The sequence below is a fragment of the Epinephelus fuscoguttatus genome, linkage group LG19 (genome assembly GCF_011397635.1).
Source record: "Epinephelus fuscoguttatus linkage group LG19, E.fuscoguttatus.final_Chr_v1".
Classification (NCBI taxonomy): Eukaryota; Metazoa; Chordata; class Actinopteri; order Perciformes; family Serranidae; genus Epinephelus; species Epinephelus fuscoguttatus.
Genome location: NC_064770.1, coordinates 14,522,750 through 14,542,266, shown reverse-complemented (window position 1 = coordinate 14,542,266; position 19,517 = coordinate 14,522,750). Strand labels below are relative to the sequence as shown.

Here is a 19,517-nt window from a genome sequence, read left to right as displayed (position 1 = left end):
ATTTTATTATTAAATTATCAAATACATTGTTATTATATTTTATTAGACGTATTTTATTTATTTATTTTTTATTTGAATTATATTTTATTATACCCCCACCCCCCAATGGTCAAGCAAAACCTGCGCCCTTGACTTGAACAATAAAGAGCTTCAAGTTTACTGTGTGTCACTCAACTTGGCCTTAAACAACTTTTCCCCCCAGAACTATGCTCCATGTGAGTACAAAATAAAACACAATAGGCCTAATTAAAGTTTTTAAGGTAACAGTTTTAAGTCGATTCTGTGTTTAAATTGTGCAGATCAACCAACACATTATTATTTAAATGAACAAAAACCAGGGAACGTGAACAGCACACGAGACCACAGCTCTACGAGAGCAGCGTCTCTCGGTTGCCATATTGACGGCTGCTTCCTGGACAGTGGAAGGGGCGCCCCACGGTTTGTCCCGTCTATTTATACACTCCCCCCTTAATACGGAGAGCGTTCCGCAGCTGCGAGCGTGACTACATTTGGAGCGACAGTCCGGTGGTGAAGGGCCAGTGGGGAGGGACCGCCGGTGTGAGGAAGGGCAGCGGCAACACTTATGCCCACTCCACACAGCGTGCAGTGCATGTAAGTACTTTGTTCTTCATCCATTTTCTCTAATAACGAAGTTATAGTCGAGAATGAGACCAGGCGCCCGCTCGGACCAAGTTCTGAATATTTTATCACTTAAACGATCACTCAGCGGATGGTGTTGGTTCTGTCTGTCCTGCAGATATGGTTACTCTTTGTGAGCGCTGTGCGCTCATAGTTTTGTGTGGTATTGTTTAAAATGATATAAAGGCAGTGACGATTTGGCAGTGGTGCCAGAACGTGTTTTACGCACAATTTACGCACGGGAATTACGCATGAATGAAACTACAAGAGCCTTTAATCTTAACACCTTATGTTTGTGTTTTATTGTTATTAGTTCTCAACCCACTTAATTGTGGGTTTTGCCTTTTGGTTGAGTACTTCACTGAGTTACTGTACGTAAGTTAAATTTAATGTGCGTTACTTCATGTTTCTGGATATTTCATTATGATTGTGATAAAATGTAAAATGTTCCCATCATCAATGATTTTCCCAATCCATTTGACATAGGAGGAGATTGCCTTTCTGGGTGGCGTTTTGTTGGACAATTTAAATGTATATGTGTCTTGTAAAAACACAGTCAGAGCAGTTGTTAATGTGCCACATCCCACCGGGAGCTAACAAGTGGATTATGGTGTTTGCATGAGGAGAGAGCTGTTCTTACTCTCTGACCTGCAGCCACATGCCTTTCATGTAGAGGTCAGACCAAAAAACAATGCATTGCTATTTAAACCCATCCAGAGTCATGATTTCTATTACTACATGTACCATTTGTACTCACACAGTCAGTTCAAGTTTGAAGGAACAGCCTCTGAGGATTTGTCCTTGGAAGTATGGTGCTCCATGGGGGGGCTTTCGTACAGGTTGCCCATTTCAGTCAGGGCAGGTGTAATTGGTCAGAGGCTTATCCTTGGCTAGCCTATTGATCAGGTTTTTCTTGCTGCTGCTGCTGCTGCTGCTGCTGCTGCTGGACACACCAGCCTGGTAGCCTGTAACAATATCCCCAGTACTTGTAATGGTTATAATGGTGTGTTGAAAGAGATATTGGTGTGTTTGAGGAAATTATCTGTGAAAGATTTAAATTTAGATCCTCAGCTTGGTGCTATTTTGTTTTTTATTATGATATTATAACATTTTTGAAGTTTCCCTGTGTGCTCATCTGTCAGCTTTGTTTCAGAGTGTCAAGTCATGTCGCTGGATTAGAAGCCCATGATCCCTGTTGAGCCCCGGTGGCATTCTCCCCTCCAATCGACAATCCTCCAGCTTGTCACATGACTTTTGCTCTTTAAACAAGCATGGTCACTTAGTTGTGTTCTGCCAGTGAAAACATAAAGGAGTGTGGTGTCAGTAAGATTGGGTATGCTCGTGGGTGGCTCTCTCTGAGTCTGGACAGAGGGGGCGATTTCTCCTGTTCTGGTTGGCTGACTGTTTTCATCCAAGGCACAAGGTACACGTGTTTGGAAGTGCCGGCACAGACAGAACACAACCCTTTGAGCTTGTTGTCTCATGAAGGGATCACTGAATCTTACAGTTTAGCTCATTAAAGCTCTCTGTGGCATGGTCTGTGATGTCCTGCTGACAGTGTCTGAAAATGTGGCCTTACGCTTGTTATTTATGACATAACTGTTTATTTTTGGGTGTTTCTGAGAGATTAAAGGCAGACCTGATTCTGCAGACTTTGACATTCGTGCTCTATAATCACTCTGTATCTTCCCCAGCAATCAGTGTGACAAAATAAACTTCGAAGTTGCATCTTTTACTTTGTGAACTCTCCTGCCACCAGAAGCTTTCAGCCCAGCTGCAGATATATCTGGTGCACTAAGTCCGTGGCTCACGCCTCTTTGTTCCGGCTCCATTGTGCTTCCTGCATCAGGAATGCTGACATCTGCAGTTTTGGAGAGCACACTGGCACATATGCAAACACACATTTATGTTTGTACATATTTGTGAGTGCACATAGACACTCATTGTGACCCTATCTGATGGTTAGCTGCTGTCTTTAAATGCAAATCGCGTCATATCAGTACTATTTTTATGCGGCTTACCACCTTTGGCTTTGTTGGTGTTGTTTATTCACTTCCTGGCAACCATGATGTAGCAAGTGGGGACTTTTTTTGGGCTCATCTATGTGTGCGCATTGCCTGGGAACCTGTCATAATTCAGATAGGTCTTTATAGATGTGTATTTAAACAAATTTTAATCCATAGCCAATCATGTTTGATAGATAACATGCTCTGTGTTGACATACAACAGTCAAACTGGCTATGCAGGTTATAAGATAACATTTGAACAAGAAAACAGTGACTTGTTGAGTTTCATCTTTTCCTGCTGTGGAAAAGACCAGTGAGCCTGCAGACTCAGTGCCGTGGAGGCCTGGACCCAGAGTGGAGCTGAGCTGCTGAGGTGTTGGGTTTCAGTGCAAGGGGAGATTCCTGCATGGCACTGCAGGCTGGTACAGGTCATCTTACATGGACTCTAGCAAGAAGAGAGAGGAGACTTAAATGAGGGATGCACTTTTAGAAAGAATTGTATGTATAATGAAGGCATGAACATTTCAAGAAAGACATGTACAGACTGCTGAAGGGCACATTGAGGATGTGCGTTTGCTGAGTTATCTTCTGACCTGTATACTGTTTGCTATTCCTCTTTCAGGAGCAATATGTCTCACCTACCAAGGAACAGATTGTTCTGCATCCTCTGATCGGTGGACTCTCAGCAAAGAAGGTCTTTCAGTCCGATGGAATCTGAATCTACGGGAAAAAAGTTTTGCTCCCGTGTTTACCTTAGCTGAAAAGTGGAGAGAGAACCACCTTTCTGTTCCTGAATGCTTTGCAGTTCTTTGAGGAGCAGAGAGTCGACTGAATCCTTCTGAGAGACATGGACGGCATGGAGAACCCAGTCCTGGAGCCCCGATCAGAGCGGATTGCTCGCTATAAAGCTGAGAGGAGGCGAGAACTGGCCGAACGCTTTGGCAACATGGAGGAGCTCCCCTCCAAGTGGGTGAGGAGGGATGGGAAAGAGGTGCACGACCCAGCGACCCAAGCCCACAGAGGGACTTTGAACTCAGATGGCCTCAGTGAAAGACTTAACGGCAGGACGCGAGGAGTTACCAATGGATTAGAGGATCCTGCAGAGTCCAACCACTTGAGAAGGTGAGTCATGTCTGCAGTGAAGGATGACTCGATAAAGTGCGTCAAATTGAATCACATGAGTAATGCAGAAATCACAGAGTCCTCACCAATGGCTAATTATTCCATAGAATTCAATAATGTTTTATTTTTAATCATATTTGTGAATTCATTTCTGTTCACTGATAGTGACCAGTGTCTTCTTTCAACTGGAAACACAACACGTTTTGGGTGCATGCACGGAGACAGTCTATAGAAGTGTAAAGCATTCACTTGCCCTGTTTTTTTCTGAATTAACAAGATCTCAGAATTCTGGGAAAAGTTTTCATGAAAAAAAGTGAGTGAGGGCATTATGCGTCTGTAAAGGTCTGTATATGTGCACAGACACACGAGTGAAATTAAAATTAGCAAATATTCCTCCCATTCACTCTCATTCAATAGAAGCGGAGGGGCAAATAGAACATTTGTTTCCAGCTGCAAATCAAAACTTTGATTGGCGAAGTTGCAGGCAATAGCAAAGGAGTACAGAAGAGGAGACATTGATTGTTGCTATGTTTAATCAGCCGATATTGTATGATATTGACCATAAAAAATGCAAACTGCTCCACGAGAGATGTTGGTAGACATACATGGAACGGTAGAAAATGAAAAATGTACCAGTAACATCACATTTTGTGGTATTTATCAGCACAATAGCTAACATTAGCTAGCTAGCTACCTTTCCGTTTGTCACAACAAGCACTGCCCACATTATTGCCTCAGCAGATAGTCACCCGCCTGTTAAACCATGCAGTGAGCCCTTCAGGATACAGCTGTAAAAATCTGTAAATTTGTGTTGTACAGATTTTATTGGTCCTGAGCCTGCTTCTGAACCCCTGTTGACACCTGTCACCTGCTTCAGTCTTTCCCACCTTGACATCAATACAGAATTTTGGTTTTGACCTAAAATAGTACAGTGGATAGTATTTAGGAAACAGTGTGTAGCATGTGATCACTGAGAAGAGGGGTAATCAGAGGGGCAGAAGGATTTAATGTAGCTGTATGTGCATGTGAAATGTGTAGTGGGTGCTCTCTTCTTCAGAAGCATGAAAACTATCTGGTCCACTTCCCTATGTCCAAATATGTCTTGATTTTAGACTTGAGTACAAAAAGTTAGTGAGGGAATATATTTATCAAACATTTAATATGCATTTGAAACTCTTTTGAAGTTACAATCTAAATCCCAGGAGATTGTACAACCAGTTTTTAAGCTTTGGCTGCTTCTTACCGGTGACCTTTCGGCAGCACCAGATCCTTGACTTCACCAGTTGCTCTGCAGCCTTTGTTGCTAATTAAAACTGAGAGGTTTAAATCAGTGGGTCCCAGCAGGGAGTTTTAAAGCCAGTCTGATTCTTTTTTTGCATTTGCTTAGTACTCTTCCAGCCTGACACTCCTCCTTTCATGTGGTCTGGGTGCTTTTTCTTGGCGCTTGCATAATGGATCAGAGACCTCTTTAAGTGTCAGAAAAAAAGTACAACTTTGCACCTTTCATGACTGGAGCTGCATAAATTTCTTTTTTGGCTGCTCTTGATGGAAAGGTTCAAGATTGTACTTTTGTTTCTAAGAGCGTGCCTCACCCCACGTATCCCCCACACCTGCGCCCTCACCTCCTTCCCCTCACTCCCGCCCCCTCCAGGCAGGGTTCCCCGGACTCTGCCAGCATGCTGAGTGGGGAGGGGCACCTCGTCCCTCTTGGACACGATGCCCCGCAGCTCCACACTCGGGTGTCAGTGGGCCAGTTGAGAAGTGCCCTCCTGCAGCAGACGGGGAGCGGAGCGCAGCCTGATAAAGTGTAGGGTCACCTGCATGTGTGTGATCCAAACTGTCACTATCAGCCTGTGTGTACCTCTGTGGCAGTGTTTGTCTTCGCCTCATCATCTTCTTCCCTTTCCTTCTCCTGCTCTGTTCTGTGTGGATACCAGTTGCCCTGATGCTGGGCGAGCCACGTCCTCTTTGGATCTGGCTGTGAAGCCGGGCTCTGAAGGGGGACGGCGACGCACCCGGCGTTACCTCCCTGGGGAGTCAGGTGGTGGTCGCAAGACCAGTGAACGCTTCAGGACACAGCCGATTACAGCCAATGAGATGGAGGACAGCAGCGGGTAGGGGCTGTGTGCTGTGGTGCAAGATGAAGCACCTGGAAGTTGCTGTTTGAAGTGTTTGCTGAAATGTTTTTAGAGCGACTGTCATTTGCCAGTGAAATTTATGACGTCTGACAACTTTGCATAATGTGTTTTTTAACAAGGCTTTCAAACTGCTGATGGCTTGTTTTGGATATTTGCTCTTCAGTCATAAAAATGAAGTCATACTTAGCCTGAGGTGTGACCCTGAGGTGCAGTGCCTTTCCATAAATGTCCACAGGTGGTGTGTTTTGCGTGTGTATGTCCTCCTTTATCACAGTGTTGCTTTACAGAGCATGCAAATATGACTCAGTATCTTGATTGCTTGGAGCTGTAGAGTGAAGCACAAAGACGTGTATTGTTAGCTCGCAGCAGCATCTGAAAGGAAACACACAGAAGCTTGAGATTTAAGTCCACATCACCTCTCTGTTCCTATTCCACCTGCTGACTTCATGCTTTGCCTCTTGTCACTCTTCCAGGCTGTTGGACGCAGAGGAAGAGGAGAACTGTAAAGGTGAAGCTACGTTCCCGCCTGGCTTTGATCAAACAGTTTGTTATTGTGTTTAGAGACAAACGGCTTTTGTCCGTTACGCTGCCATGTGAACAGTGCCACACACAGAGAGAGAAGGTCACAGTAGCACAATAATGGTTGCCACTGACAACACAATGATGTAAACAAAATGACGACAGGAGGGAAAAAGTCACGTATCTCAAGATATTAAAGGGACACTTCACCCCAAATCAAAAATACATATTTTCCGTCTTACCTGTAGTGCTGTTTATCAGACAAGATTGTTTTGGTGTGAGTAACTGAGTGTTGGAGATATCGGCTGTAGAGATGTCTGCTTTCTCTTGGATATAATGGAACTAGATGGCACTTGGCTTGTGGTGCTCGATACGCAAAAAATACATTTGAAAAGCTCAACAGCAATGTCTCTTTCCAGAAATCATGACGCGCTTACTCAAGATAATCCACAGACCTCGTTGTGAGCAGTTTCATGTAGGAACTATTTTCCTTCTACTGAACAACACCTGCCAGCTGTATTACTGTGCAGAAGGAAGCTTGCATCTACTGCTAGCTCACCTAGCATCACGGAGCTAGCTAGGATGCCATTAATGTTTACATCTTGCACTGTCACAAGTACAAGCCTCTCGTCCATGAGTAGATGCACGTTTCCTTCTGCTCAGTGATATGATTGGTGGGTGTAGTGCGGTAGAAAGAAAATAATGCCTATATAAACGACTCACAACAAGGTCTGTGGATTTTCTTGAGTAGTCAGGTCATGATTTCTGGACAGAGACATTGCAGTTGAGCTTTTCAAATGTATTTTTTGGGGCTTTGAGCACCACAAGCCGAGTGCTATCTAGTTCCATTATATCCAAGAGAAAGCAGACATCTCTACGGCTGATATCTCCAACACTCAGCAGCTCACACCAAAACAATCAAGACTGATAAACAGCACAACAGGTAAGAGGAAAAATATGTATTTTTGACTTTGGGATGAACTGTCCCTTTAAGGGGCAACAGATGGAACAAAAACCAGATCAGTATGTGACATTCTCTTTAAAGGTTTCTTAAAAAACAAATATTTGGAGTGTACGTGAAACTTTTACAATTTTCTCCATGAACTCATTTAACAGCTCATGAAATAACTCAGGTTATATTTATAGGCTACCAATGTTTAAACTCCTCTTTGATGACAGATTTACACCTCGCAGCATCATGTGAGCAGTAGAGCACTGCACTCCCTTAACCTCACCATAAAAAAGATTACAAACAAGTCTTTACAAATATTGACTTGCCGAGAATTTACATCACAACTACAGAAAAGAGTAGCCAGTGTGAATCTGTTTTTTACTGCTGTTTGGATACATTTCAAGCCATGTGTCATTTTTCTGTGCCTTCTGCCATTGCTTAACAGTGTCTAAACTCAACCAATACAACATAGGTTAAGGATCTTTCAAGTTTTATCATGTCCGACAGAATACTTAGTTACTCTACATGCTAGTTAGCTGCATGATTAAATTAATGTGGACACATTATTCAAATATCAATATGTAAAGAGGATGGAAACAGGATGGAAACGGTTGTTTAGAGGTGGTGTGATACTGTGCTTCAGTGTTACTTTTAGTTTATTTTAATAGCTATCAGGACAAAATTTAGATTGATGAAAAGCTCATTTCAATTTCTATTAACCCTTTGAAACTTGAGCAAATAAACTTGGTTTCTTTCACAAACTGGGGGAGAAGGCAATGAGCAATGAAAGAATAAATGACCCAAAAAATTAGCAAGAAATTAGTAAAAAGAGCAAATTGAAAACAAGAAAACTAGTAAAAAAGGAAAAAAGAATATTAAATACAAACAAACGAGGAAATTACCTGCAAAAGAGCTTAAACATTATAATAATTCTGTAACATAAATATATAATAATGATAATTATAAATAAAGTTTTCCCTAGCTTTTTAAAAATAATTTTCTAAATCTTTTTTTTTATGTGTGTTTTTTTGCAATTTATAGAATATTTTCTACCAAATTGCTTATTACTTTTTTCCCCCATGTTTTTGAAAGAAATTGAATCAGTTCGCTCAGGGTTCAAAGGTTAAAATACCAGCAAAAGGCATCTAAAAGCAGCACAAGAAAAGTGATGTTGCTCCAGGTTTCAAAGGGTTAATGGAGTAGCAAAGAATAAAAGGTTTTTTTTGGTAACCTTTCTCTAATCTTTGCTCTCTTTTCCAAATATTGGATATTTTTACCTCTTTGGGACTCAAACAGTTATTTAAATGAAACCATCTCAGACATTTAGGGGGGAAATTGCATCTAAAACATGATGAAGGGATCCCAACTGCTTTTGTATAAACTTTAATAATGTATTGTATTTAATAAGATCATCATGTGTCTTATTCTGTACAAGCTTAATATGAAATAATGCCAGTCACTATTGCTGTAACATAAATCTAGTGGAGTAAATAGTACTACGGAAGTACGGAAACTTGTGAAGTAGCCAAGAAGTAGGCCTAGCAGAAAATAGAAATACTCATCATGGTACAATCACCTTAAAATGAATAAATATAGCCTACCTAGTTACAACAGTGAGAACTGCCACATTATTTTATCAGCCAGCATTAGTCTGTTAGTCACTGTTAATTTCAAAGCCTGTTTGATAGTTTCTGTCGTGATGATTTGTGTCATTTTCTCCTCACAGCTGATGTGAAAACAGACGACAGAGCCAAAATGAGTGTGGCGGCCAAGATGTCTTTGTTTAAAGTGAGTGTGTTATTCTCAGCACTGAAACTAGATCCTTATTGCTGCTCTTATGTTATGTGCTGTCTAATGCCTGCTGCTATAAATGATCCGTCAGTGGCTATTCCCCGCTCCTCCATGTAACGTGACGGAGGCGTGCGTTCACATCCTGTCACAGCTGAATAATTGAAGGTTTTCTGAAAGTTTACTCATGACAGTTAAGCTGCAGTGAGCTCATCCAACCAGAGCCAGTATGCAAGTGTAAACTGAAATTCATCTTATATTAAAGTACGTTGATGCAATGTCCCGTACTAGATTAAAAGCTGCTATTACGGACTGGTGATAAGTTGTAGGGAAATATATCGAACAGCTACAGAGAAAGCTCCTTCCATCATCCACAGTCACCTCGGCTGCTCACCTTACAGTGTGAGACGCACGGTGAGCCAGCGCTGAGCGAGCAGAACACAACCTGATGAATGCTCAAACAGGTGCAGGCTGATGCTACACTGGGACCGTTTGTGCTTCTTAAAACACAGACTAAATTTACAGTGTGATAAACACACAGTTTTTGTCTCTACACAGACGATGTAGCACATTGTGGTTTTCCCCTTCAACAGTTTACAATCTCCGTTCCTACATTTCACCTCCTGTGTGGTTTTAGTCATGAAGCATCAGGTGAAAATGTGCCATACACTGTATTACCATTAACAACCATAGCAGTGGGGTGTATAATTAGCCTGTTACTCCGTGGAGGCAGGCGGGGAGGTAACTGAAGCCGGGAGAGCTCTGGTTACACTGTGACCTGTTGGGCTGGCATTCTATCCATGTAGCCAACACGCTCCACCTTACAGCAAGCTGCTTTATTCACCAGCTATCCGACCCACTTTCCCTCCCTCCCTCCCTCCCTCCCTCCCTCCATCTGTCCATACAAATAGAACAGGAGGCATCAGGAGAGGGGAGTTTTCACTGCCATTTTTGTGGTCTCCTTTATTACTTATTTAGCAGGTGGAGGCTGTGGATGGAGGCTGCTATTTGACCTGAATGTTGAGCACCACCTGTGGAAAAGGACTAAATGTGATGTGCTGATAATAACATGTTTCCCCCCGCCTCCTCTGTAGGAGCTGGAGAAGTCTGCCGCCCCCGAGGCCTCGGCCTTCCTGAAGCCTCGCTCAGGCAGCGTCTGTCATGAGCGCAGGGTGCGCCGTGGCAACGACCACCGCTTTCTGACCCAGCCTATCACCTGTGAGGAAATCGGGGCAATCAGGTGGGGAAGCCAAGTGGCCACACAGAGGGAGATTTTAGCTTCAGTGCAAGCAATACATACCGCATACAGAAGCATTGTTAATGGGCATTTGGGTGGATTCAAAACAGTTTTATACACTAGTTGGGATGACACTACTTTAGACATCTGCTTAGTCATTTCGGGATGACCGTCATGAGTTTAAGGGGTAAAGCCAGCATTATTCTGTATTTTCTTACTGTCAACAATCCCATTAAAAGACCAAAAACAGTTACATAATTCTCTGAAAACAGGTTACAAATATATATTTTCATTTTTTTTTAAAGGCACAGGAGTAAATTTATTGAGGACTACTTTCAACGGCGGAATAATACACATTTGGTGCTCTAATGAGTATTTCCAGCACTGGGATGGTGTATATGGGACTGACTTAAAATAAACCACAGTGACTCTGATCACCGTAATAAATAACATGTCACTCAGTGCAACACTGTGGCTCATCAGCCTGTTCTCATTCCCGGGGGGCATCAATATAGACGCTTTGTCACACCCCGCGGCATGTGATATAAACGCCAAAGGCACCCTTACGTGTCTTAATGAGACGCGCCAGACTTTATTTAACTCCATTGTGAACCAGTCTGCACTGATACCTGACACTGAGGGCAACTGGCGCAATATAAAGCGCGCAAAAGTCTGCGTAGGTCAGGAGGGAGGGGAGGTAGATGGGACAGACAAAACCAGACTCTCCTCTAGGAGACCGCAGTTCATGTTCTGTGTAAAACCAAAAGTCAATGTTGTTTTAATGTAATGACACAATTTAAGTGCGGTTTTGGCACTGGCGTTAGTCACACTATGCATTTACATTACATTACTCTTATTTTAACCTTAAACATGGTGTTTTTTTCTGACTTTACGAAGTAGTTTTGTTGCCTAAACGTCTAAACGTCTCACAACATTAACCGCGTGTAACAGTGTGTTTCAGCTTTGCGTCCCGTAGTTTTGTGAAAGGTTGCCCTGTACATCGCTATAACACACCCAGGAGCATGACAAAGTCTTGGTATTTGATGATCTGGGAATGAGAACACGTATGAATTACTGAAGTGGTTTTAGAGGAGCTCTGTGACACTGAGAAATGACCAGTTTCTGCTACACAGGTGATAATTGTTAGCAAGTTCAATTCATTATTGATTTTGGTCTGTAGTATCTCTCCATATATTCTTTGTACTTTATACTTAATACTGTAATTTTTTGCTTGTCCACTGGTCAATATTTTGCATCTTCCTGCACGGAACTATACAACTCATCTTCTTTAACAACAAATATATTTTTAGGTATTTCTCATTTTTCACATTTCCTATTGTATTTTTTCAGTTTTATATTATGTCTCTTTGCTTCTGCCATGTGTTTGTTATGCACCCAAACACCAAGTCAATTTCCTTGTAAGTGGAACCCTCCTTGGCATTAAAACTTTTTCTGATTCTGATTAATGAGATTTGTTGACCATGAAAAAAACACAAGCTGTATTTTGTGATTATAACCCTGCTTTATAACAGGTATACTCATGTTTCCCTGCAGCGCTCCAAAACCATCACCACCAGTGGAGTCAGAGTCTTTGCAGGTGGAGTCAGCAGAGGATGGCGACGAGAGCTGCAAGCTGAGCATGAGTGAGAAGCTGGCCCTGTTCAACAAACTGTCCCTGCCAGGGAAGCAGGAGAGCGGCCCCGCTGACGGGCCCCCAGAGAGACGACGGCAGAAGGGGGCTCGGTACCGCACACAGCCCATCACTGTGGAGGAGGTCAGCCTGGTGAGTAGACAAGCCAAAACAATGTCAAGCCAACACAGTGTGATTTATACAGAAAAGACAGATGCCAAATAAGAAAAAGAAGGTGCTTTAAAACTGCAGACAGTGATGGTTTTAAGCTTCAGACTTAGTTAAAAAAGTTAATATACTCCCACTGTGAACATATAGCATGTCTTTTAAATTAAATTATCTAAACCTGTGTCTCTCCCTTGTGCCTTGTCTTTGTTCAGCTCCAGAAAGGCCCCATACAGCTTCCTGCCTTCTCTTTGTCCCCTCAACTGTCCGACAGACAGCAGGCCTCGTCTGTCAACCTAAAACCCAGTGAGATACGTCTTTCCCAGCCAAGATCTGATGCTGGTCCTGTACCTGGGGAGCCTAGTGGCCCCACCCAACAGAGCCCGGACTCTGAGCCAGTCTTGAAAGGGATCCTGAAAAAGAGCTGCTTCGGAGGCTCAGAGTGGAGCCGGACAGAGGGTGGTCAGATGGATGCACCGTCCAGCCATGAACAGAATGGTGGAGGCTGTGAAGAAGCAGGGATGCAAGGGAGGATGAGGAGCACAGAGCAGCAGGAAATACGTGCACCACCGCGGAGACAGAGGCGTGAGGCTTCAGGTGTGGAGGGAGGCTCGCTGGCTGCTGCTCCCTGGAGGCAGAGGGCACGAGCCAGGAGGGAAACCATTGCCTGCACACCAATAAGAGCCTTGCCGGAGCAGGATGCTCCTCAGGAGGAGAGGCCTTGCCAGACTGTGCTGCAGGAACAGCTGGTTTCCTCTGTGGAAAACAGCTCAGATACTACAGGGAGAGTTCAGTGAGTATCAAATTAAGTCAGACGGGCTAAAACATGCCTCATAAGTTGGTAATATTGAGTACTTAAGATATTTGGTGCTGCAAAAATGATCAAATTTAAAGATGTCACCAGTGCAAACAACAGCTCTGAGCAGTTTTAGGATGCAAATTGAAGTGGAATCAAGTTTTTTGTGGTATTTGTTTTATTCTTTGGTCTTTATTCTGTATATTTTATCCGTCCAAAAGGCAACAGAATGAGGAAGAGAGTGTGAGGACGATGAATGAAGAAACCACAGCCACAGGACATGTTCAGGTCACACTGGTAGATGGCACCATTAAACCACAGGAAGCAACTGACACCAGCAGAAGTAAGGTAAGAAACAAAGAAACCTCACACTGTTAACGTAAAGATCTGTGGTGTCTTCACTACAGTGAAAGTCTCAATGGATCTAATCCCAGCTGCAGAATCAGCAGCTGCTCGGCCTCCTGTCTGTAAAGGGGAAACTCTTTGCTCCTCTATAATCTCTAATCCTTTGACAGCTCAGTCTGGAGCCGGTGGGTTTCAGGCTGTCAGCGGAGAGGGATGAAGTTTAATAGTCAGCACAGAACATTTTTGTCCACTCTCACTTTTAAGACCTCAGACTGATTTACTCACAAACATTTTTCTAAAGAGAATATTTAGACTGTCAAGCTTCCAAAAGCAGAGGTGAGAAGAGAGATGCTGATAAAAAAAATCTATGTTCACCCAAGGTTGCTTTCAAGTGTTACCATGTGGGCACAGTAATTAAGTTTCATCGGTAGCAGGGACTGGTTCAAGTAGAGGATACTGCTCTATTGATCGTCTGATTGGTGGAGGTTATAATTGCAGCCAGAGAGGAAGATCTGCAGGCACCACTCGGGGAGTAAAAATACTGCGAGCTCTTCTGCAAGAGTCTTTAATCTCTTAAGTGATGTTAATGTATTGAATGTCTGTTTTCATTAGGCTACTATTAATTTAAGGGTAGTTCAGTCAGGACCACTTTAGTCAAAGAAAACTTTATTTCCATTTGCAGTATTATATTTGGTGGTATGGCTCTGTTCTGGGGCCCCTCTGCCTTTCCTCTGGCCTATGTGGAAAGCCTAAGGCAGAGAGAGCAAACCTCCCTGCCCTTCCATGCGCCTACATGGAAAGCCTAAGGCAGGGAGAGCAGCAGATAAACCTCCCCGGAACAAAACAGAGCAGCATCAATGACGAACAGAAATGACATTGATAAGTCAGGCACAACCTGAAAAGGAGGAGCTGGGGTGGAGGCAGGTTGCAAAGCAGCTTGCAGAGGAAGCAGCAACAGTAGGCAGGCCAGAGCAGTTTAAATAGGGCGCCCTGAATGAGATTTGCCAATTGGTTACATAGAAAGGAATCATGTGATCTGTCAGCTGACTCCCTTCCATCAATCAGCCGCTCCATCATATGATTGGGCTGTTTGAGCTTGACATCGTGTCCTGCCTGAAATAACGCTATGCTATGAAACCAAACTGTTTATTTTATGTGCTGTGCTTTAATTTTGACATATTTAAGTAGATGCACATCAGTATAGTTGATTTTAGAGTAGTCTGAAATTCCCAGTTGCTTTTCTGTGTTAAATTCCGGGCTTATGTTCTTTGAAAAAGGGAAATTTTAAGATGCAGCTCCAGTGAACGAAGAATCCAAACACTGAACTGAAATAAAAAGGGTCCATGTGTCACAACAGCAAAACTATATTAAAAGGTCTGTTTACAAACTCTCATTCTCACTCCAAAGTCAATGAAATCCGGTGCTTGGGCAGTGACTTATAGTGTCAGAAACCAACAAAAAAAAGGCATCCTTTAATGTCGGCATGATACATAGCCAGTTGATGTTATACTGTAGTTAAACAGCGCCTGGCGATGTCAGGAGGAAATGCGGCGGGACAAGGGCAAAAGTCCAGGTGGGGTGGGCGGGAGTGGTGGTGGATGGGTCCAGCAAACACTGACTTTCACCCGGGAAGCCGGTGTTCACTTCTCGTAAGATTGTAAAGCCAAACCCTGTTCTTTGTTCCTAAACCTAACCATGTGTGTTTGTTGTTGAAGGAAAAAAAAGGTAAATTCCCCACAACATAAATTTGCAGTGTTGTACTGATGTAGTGTGTTTATTTTGAAAGAGACTGGACAAATGAGTCTTAGATTATACTACCTGAGTTGTATCAGAGTGTGTAAATAAATGTTGTTTGACATGGACCCCTATGACTGCAGTTCATTCAGAATTTTCTGTTTTGGGATTCTTCGTTCACTGTGGAGACATACCAGAAAAACTGTTTAGTTGCTGATTTCAACATTACATAGGGTGATTAATTGATATACAAATGATCTGTTTGGGAGACGAAGTATTCCTTTAACATCAGTCATAATATTGGTTGAATTATATTAGAAACCAATGCAAAATGTTTGCAGATTTTTGAAGCTCTTTGATCTAAATGATGTGGGAAAGCAGCCTGTGGAGCAAATCACACGTAGAGGTTGTTAGGTTCACTCTTCCTGCCATCCTTAAATCCAGAACGAGAAGAGGCCGGTGGCTAGATGGGTGTATTCGTCATTCCACTGAAACCAGATATAGCATCTCTTAGCAACAGCACTCTGGATTTGGCAGGTGCTAAATGTCTTGAGATCAGACTGAAGTTACTGAGGGAATATCTCCCGACTACGTGCTTAGTGTTTATGTGCTGAGAGGGGTTTGACTGTATCAGAACATTATGTGGAATGTAAACAGACAGACATTATTTTGGTGGTTAAATGTTGACCCTTTTATGACCTTATGACCTCAGCTGCACTGTGGTGACATATGTGTGTACATGCACTGTATGTGTGTGTATTCATTTTAATCTCCCTTTCCTGTACGGTTAATTGCTGTTTTAATTTTACTCTTCTGGCAACATTTTCATTTGGTTCCTGTTATATTTTTTTATCATCTACATCCCCACCCCCACCCCTACCCCGACCCCCACCCACTTTTTTCCCTCCATGCTGCCCTCTGCAGGAAGAGACAGAAAACCTTCATGGGGAGAGTGTCAACCTTCAGCGCTGGGTAAGTCTTTAACTGATGCTTTGAAATGCCTCCTCTATGAAGATTATATGCATTACTAATTTTACAGAAGCTTCAGCCTGCCCCTCTCTCTTCTAATTCCTCTTCCCCTCAGGAGCCCGTCTTTGCCTCTGTCTATTCTAGCAGTACAGCCCAATATATCATGTGTTTCAATCAGGTAATGGTGTGAGCCGCTGCATGGCAGGTTAATTGTCTCTCGTTCTGGTTTGCTGTGTTTTGTATGCAGTGAAAAGTTTTTTTCACGCGGCTGTGATTTTTACAGATGACGTGTGAAGTTTCGCTCACGCTCTCGTGCCGACTCTGTCACCTCACCTACTGAGTGGGGTTTATTTTTTGTGTTCGAAAATGAGCTTTCTTCTGAAGTGATACATCCTCGCTCACACTTCACGGGTTCCGTTTTAGTTTCTGTTAATTGTGTGCTCTTACTCTCGTAGTTCTCTCGCACTTTGAAAGTTTTTTTCTGTCATGCACCTTAGTGGAAATGTCATACCTCCGCTCCCAGCCTTCCTAATTTGAATTTTAACAACCTGCAACACACAGAAACCTGTTATAAAAGGAGCCAAGTTCAAGTTTTGTTGACATTATCAAAAACCTGAAAGTCATGTTTGTCACTAGATTCTGTTTCTGTTTCTTTTAATGGAATCAATTTGAAAGTTTTCTTTGTCTTTCATGACAAAAAAAAAAATAGTTAAATGTTATACTTAATGTGTTTTTTTGCTGCCTGAATCCATTTTTTCTCGTGATAGCTTTACGATCTTGTTTGTTCATTGCTCCCAAACGTATCAGATTCTTTCAGTGACATATTTTCCCCCTGGTCGTGCATGTCTTCAAAGGTCTCTCCTGCACTAAAACAAAACTCACCTCTTACCTGGTTATCCATGTGTCCTCTTTTCATCCTCAGACAAATCTGTCCTTTGAGGCCCAAGAGGTCTCCTCTCCTACCAATAACCAGGTTCAGCTTCAGTGGAGACAGAAGGTGAGGGACGCAGGCCCGCATGTCTTCAAATCTTTTCATATGTTTGATGTTTTAATCTACAGAAGAGCTCATCTGCATTTTACATCTGTCTCTCTGACTTTATAGGCTAAGGGAGTTGAGGATGAGGTGAATGAAGTTGAGGAAATGAATGCAGAGCAGGAAAGGAAAGAACAAGAGGCTGGACGTGTGGCCAAGAGAGGTGAGTTTACTCTTTACTCTCATTATCTCTGCATCTTTCAACTCAGCCTCTCTGACTTCCTTCCTCTGTGTTTACCACCTGTTAGATCTTGGATCTCCAGAATCAGACAGGAATGACACCACTCATAACAGAGGGCACTCCACTGAAGCTACAACATGCACATATGAAGGTCAGAGCAGCATTAGTTCATATAATAAAAACCAGTTTCATATTTGTTTTTCTCTTAACAGTTCGCTCTGTTTGCCTAACAGAAACCTCCATTCAGTCTGTGTTGGAGTTTGAAGGTAAGATCAAATCAAAGCTCACTAACAAAAGTTGTTAAAGTCTAAAAGTATTAATATTTCTTGTCTCGTCCCTCTGCAGCCACACAGAGCTCTGTGCTCTCGGTGGCTCCACATGAGGCGAAGGAGGAGATGCCTGTGGATGAATCAAACACGTTTGACGGAGGTTTCTACAGAGAGCCGTCACCCCCCTCCGCCTGCGCCCTTCCACCCTGTGGAGACGTCACTGCGGCAGAGAGTGAGCAGGACCTGGGTGTCCTCTGCCAGACCAACACACCCATGTGAGCCTGGTTTGACCACAGATTGTAAGATTATTGGCCTTTGCTATCACTGTCATATTAAATATTCAGGGATGTCGTAGAGGGACCAATATGTTTTTAAGGTATTTAATTTCAAACTAAAATCACATTTACCTTACCAATAATCTCTGGGATGTCGTGGTGTCTGACAGGTCTGAAAATTAACTTGATTTTATGAAGACAAATTGCACCACATTTCAAATAGCAATTATATTGTTCACTGAGACCCTGGCTGATATGTAGAAGGCTTTCAAGAAATTGTCTTAAAATTATCTCCTAAAATTTGACTTATGAGCGAAAAATCTTTGCAAAAACTCAAAATTAGAGCTTTGTGTAAAAAGTCTAATGCTGATTCTTGATGGGAAACTTGATTTTATTTCTTGGAATAAGAGCAAAATTACCACATTTTTGTGCACTAAAGACCAAAGTTCACTCTGAGCGGCTCTACACAGACTGACCCTGATCACAGTAGTAATAACACATTAGCTATTAAATATAATAACTAATATTTGGAGCAGATCCTTATGGGGACTGTCCATACTGTCTGTGTGACGCTGTATTTGTCCTGTGTGTGTGTGGTGCAGACTGACCTCAGCAGTAGCAGAGCATAGGCGGTCGGTGCGTCCGTCCCGTCGGACTCAGGGCTCCAGAAACCCTCTAAGGGCTCTGGCTGCGCGGGAGGACATCAGGCAGGACTTCATGGGAGAGAGAGCCAACACAGCTGCTGAGGAGAGCACCCAGGCTGAGAAGAGTGAGTGGGAATATGTTCTCCTTTTTCTTTTCACGTTGTGTTTCTCATTCAGCTTCCTCATCATGTGTTTTCTCCTCCCCACAGAGTCCAAGAACTCACATTCACATCTTTCCGGATCAGAGGACATCACCTCCTCCTCAGACATTACCAAGTCTAATCCTCCTTTCAGCAGCCTGATGCTCATTCACATCAAAGGTCAGAACAGATTTATCTGTGTACATGAGTGTTCTCATGATGATGTCTTTGTGTTCAGATTTTTATATTAACTAGCGCCTGTGGTGACAGGTAGGCGGCATGTCCAGGTTCGTCTGGTGGAGCCCTCAGTGCGGTTGCTGAATAGTGGAGACTGCTTCCTGCTGGTCACACCGGAGCATTGCATCCTGTGGAGTGGAGAGTTTGCCAATGAGCAGGAGAAAGCCAAGGTATCACTGAGGGCAGTAACATTAAGACAGCATGTTGTTGGCATTAAATACGGGGTACCAGCGTACAATAGGTGCACGTGGTATAAGACATGTTGTGCTGTGAGATGACAGCACTGATGCTCTTGATTTCTGCTCTCAGGATACAAAATCAGCAGCATAAATGTATGTTAAGATTACTTTCACGTCAGTTACTTTCTGATCATTTTGCCATATGGGAGGTCTAAAGTTTTAAATGAAAAATGCTGTTCTGCTGTGGTATTACAAACCATTCACTTTGTTTTCCAGGCCTCTGAGCTGGCATCATCCATCCAGAGTCAGAGGGATCTCGGCTGTCAAGCCTCCCGGGTAGTTCACCTGGAGGAGGGGCTGAACTGCGACAGCAGCCTGGCTGCAGACTTCTGGAGCCTTCTAGGAGGACGGACACAATACAGAGGTTAGAGCACAAAATGTCTGCTCTGTTAATTCCTCCCAGAGTAGATTGTTTTACGAGTACTGACTTAATAATTCTGTTGTAAAGACAGATTATAA

The 19,517-nt window shown here is 43.0% G+C and overlaps 1 protein-coding gene across 6 annotated transcripts in view; it reads left to right on the top strand.

Moving 5' to 3' along the window:
• Positions 1-464: 464 nt before the first annotated feature.
• Positions 465-19,517, top strand: part of svilc (supervillin c) — a 27,148-nt gene continuing 8,095 nt past the window's right edge. For 3 of the 6 annotated variants that reach the window (XM_049560449.1, XM_049560448.1, XM_049560445.1), the window contains exons 1-21: positions 465-612; positions 3,268-3,767; positions 5,419-5,574; positions 5,705-5,881; positions 6,379-6,413; positions 9,103-9,164; positions 10,259-10,404; positions 11,956-12,184; positions 12,412-12,989; positions 13,214-13,340; positions 15,996-16,043; positions 16,156-16,218; positions 16,963-17,037; positions 17,143-17,236; positions 17,322-17,405; positions 17,488-17,520; positions 17,600-17,798; positions 18,401-18,567; positions 18,652-18,762; positions 18,853-18,989; positions 19,275-19,422. In XM_049560449.1, coding sequence (XP_049416406.1) covers positions 3,493-3,767; positions 5,419-5,574; positions 5,705-5,881; positions 6,379-6,413; positions 9,103-9,164; positions 10,259-10,404; positions 11,956-12,184; positions 12,412-12,989; positions 13,214-13,340; positions 15,996-16,043; positions 16,156-16,218; positions 16,963-17,037; positions 17,143-17,236; positions 17,322-17,405; positions 17,488-17,520; positions 17,600-17,798; positions 18,401-18,567; positions 18,652-18,762; positions 18,853-18,989; positions 19,275-19,422 — 2,944 coding nt within the window. In that variant the 5' untranslated portion in view covers positions 465-612; positions 3,268-3,492. Of the gene's footprint in view, positions 613-3,007; positions 3,144-3,267; positions 3,768-5,418; positions 5,575-5,704; positions 5,882-6,378; positions 6,414-9,102; positions 9,165-10,258; positions 10,405-11,955; positions 12,185-12,411; positions 12,990-13,213; positions 13,341-15,995; positions 16,044-16,155; positions 16,219-16,962; positions 17,038-17,142; positions 17,237-17,321; positions 17,406-17,487; positions 17,521-17,599; positions 17,799-18,400; positions 18,568-18,651; positions 18,763-18,852; positions 18,990-19,274; positions 19,423-19,517 lie in introns of those variants that run through there. The other 3 variants (XM_049560447.1, XM_049560451.1, XM_049560450.1) reach the window with 3 other exon arrangements.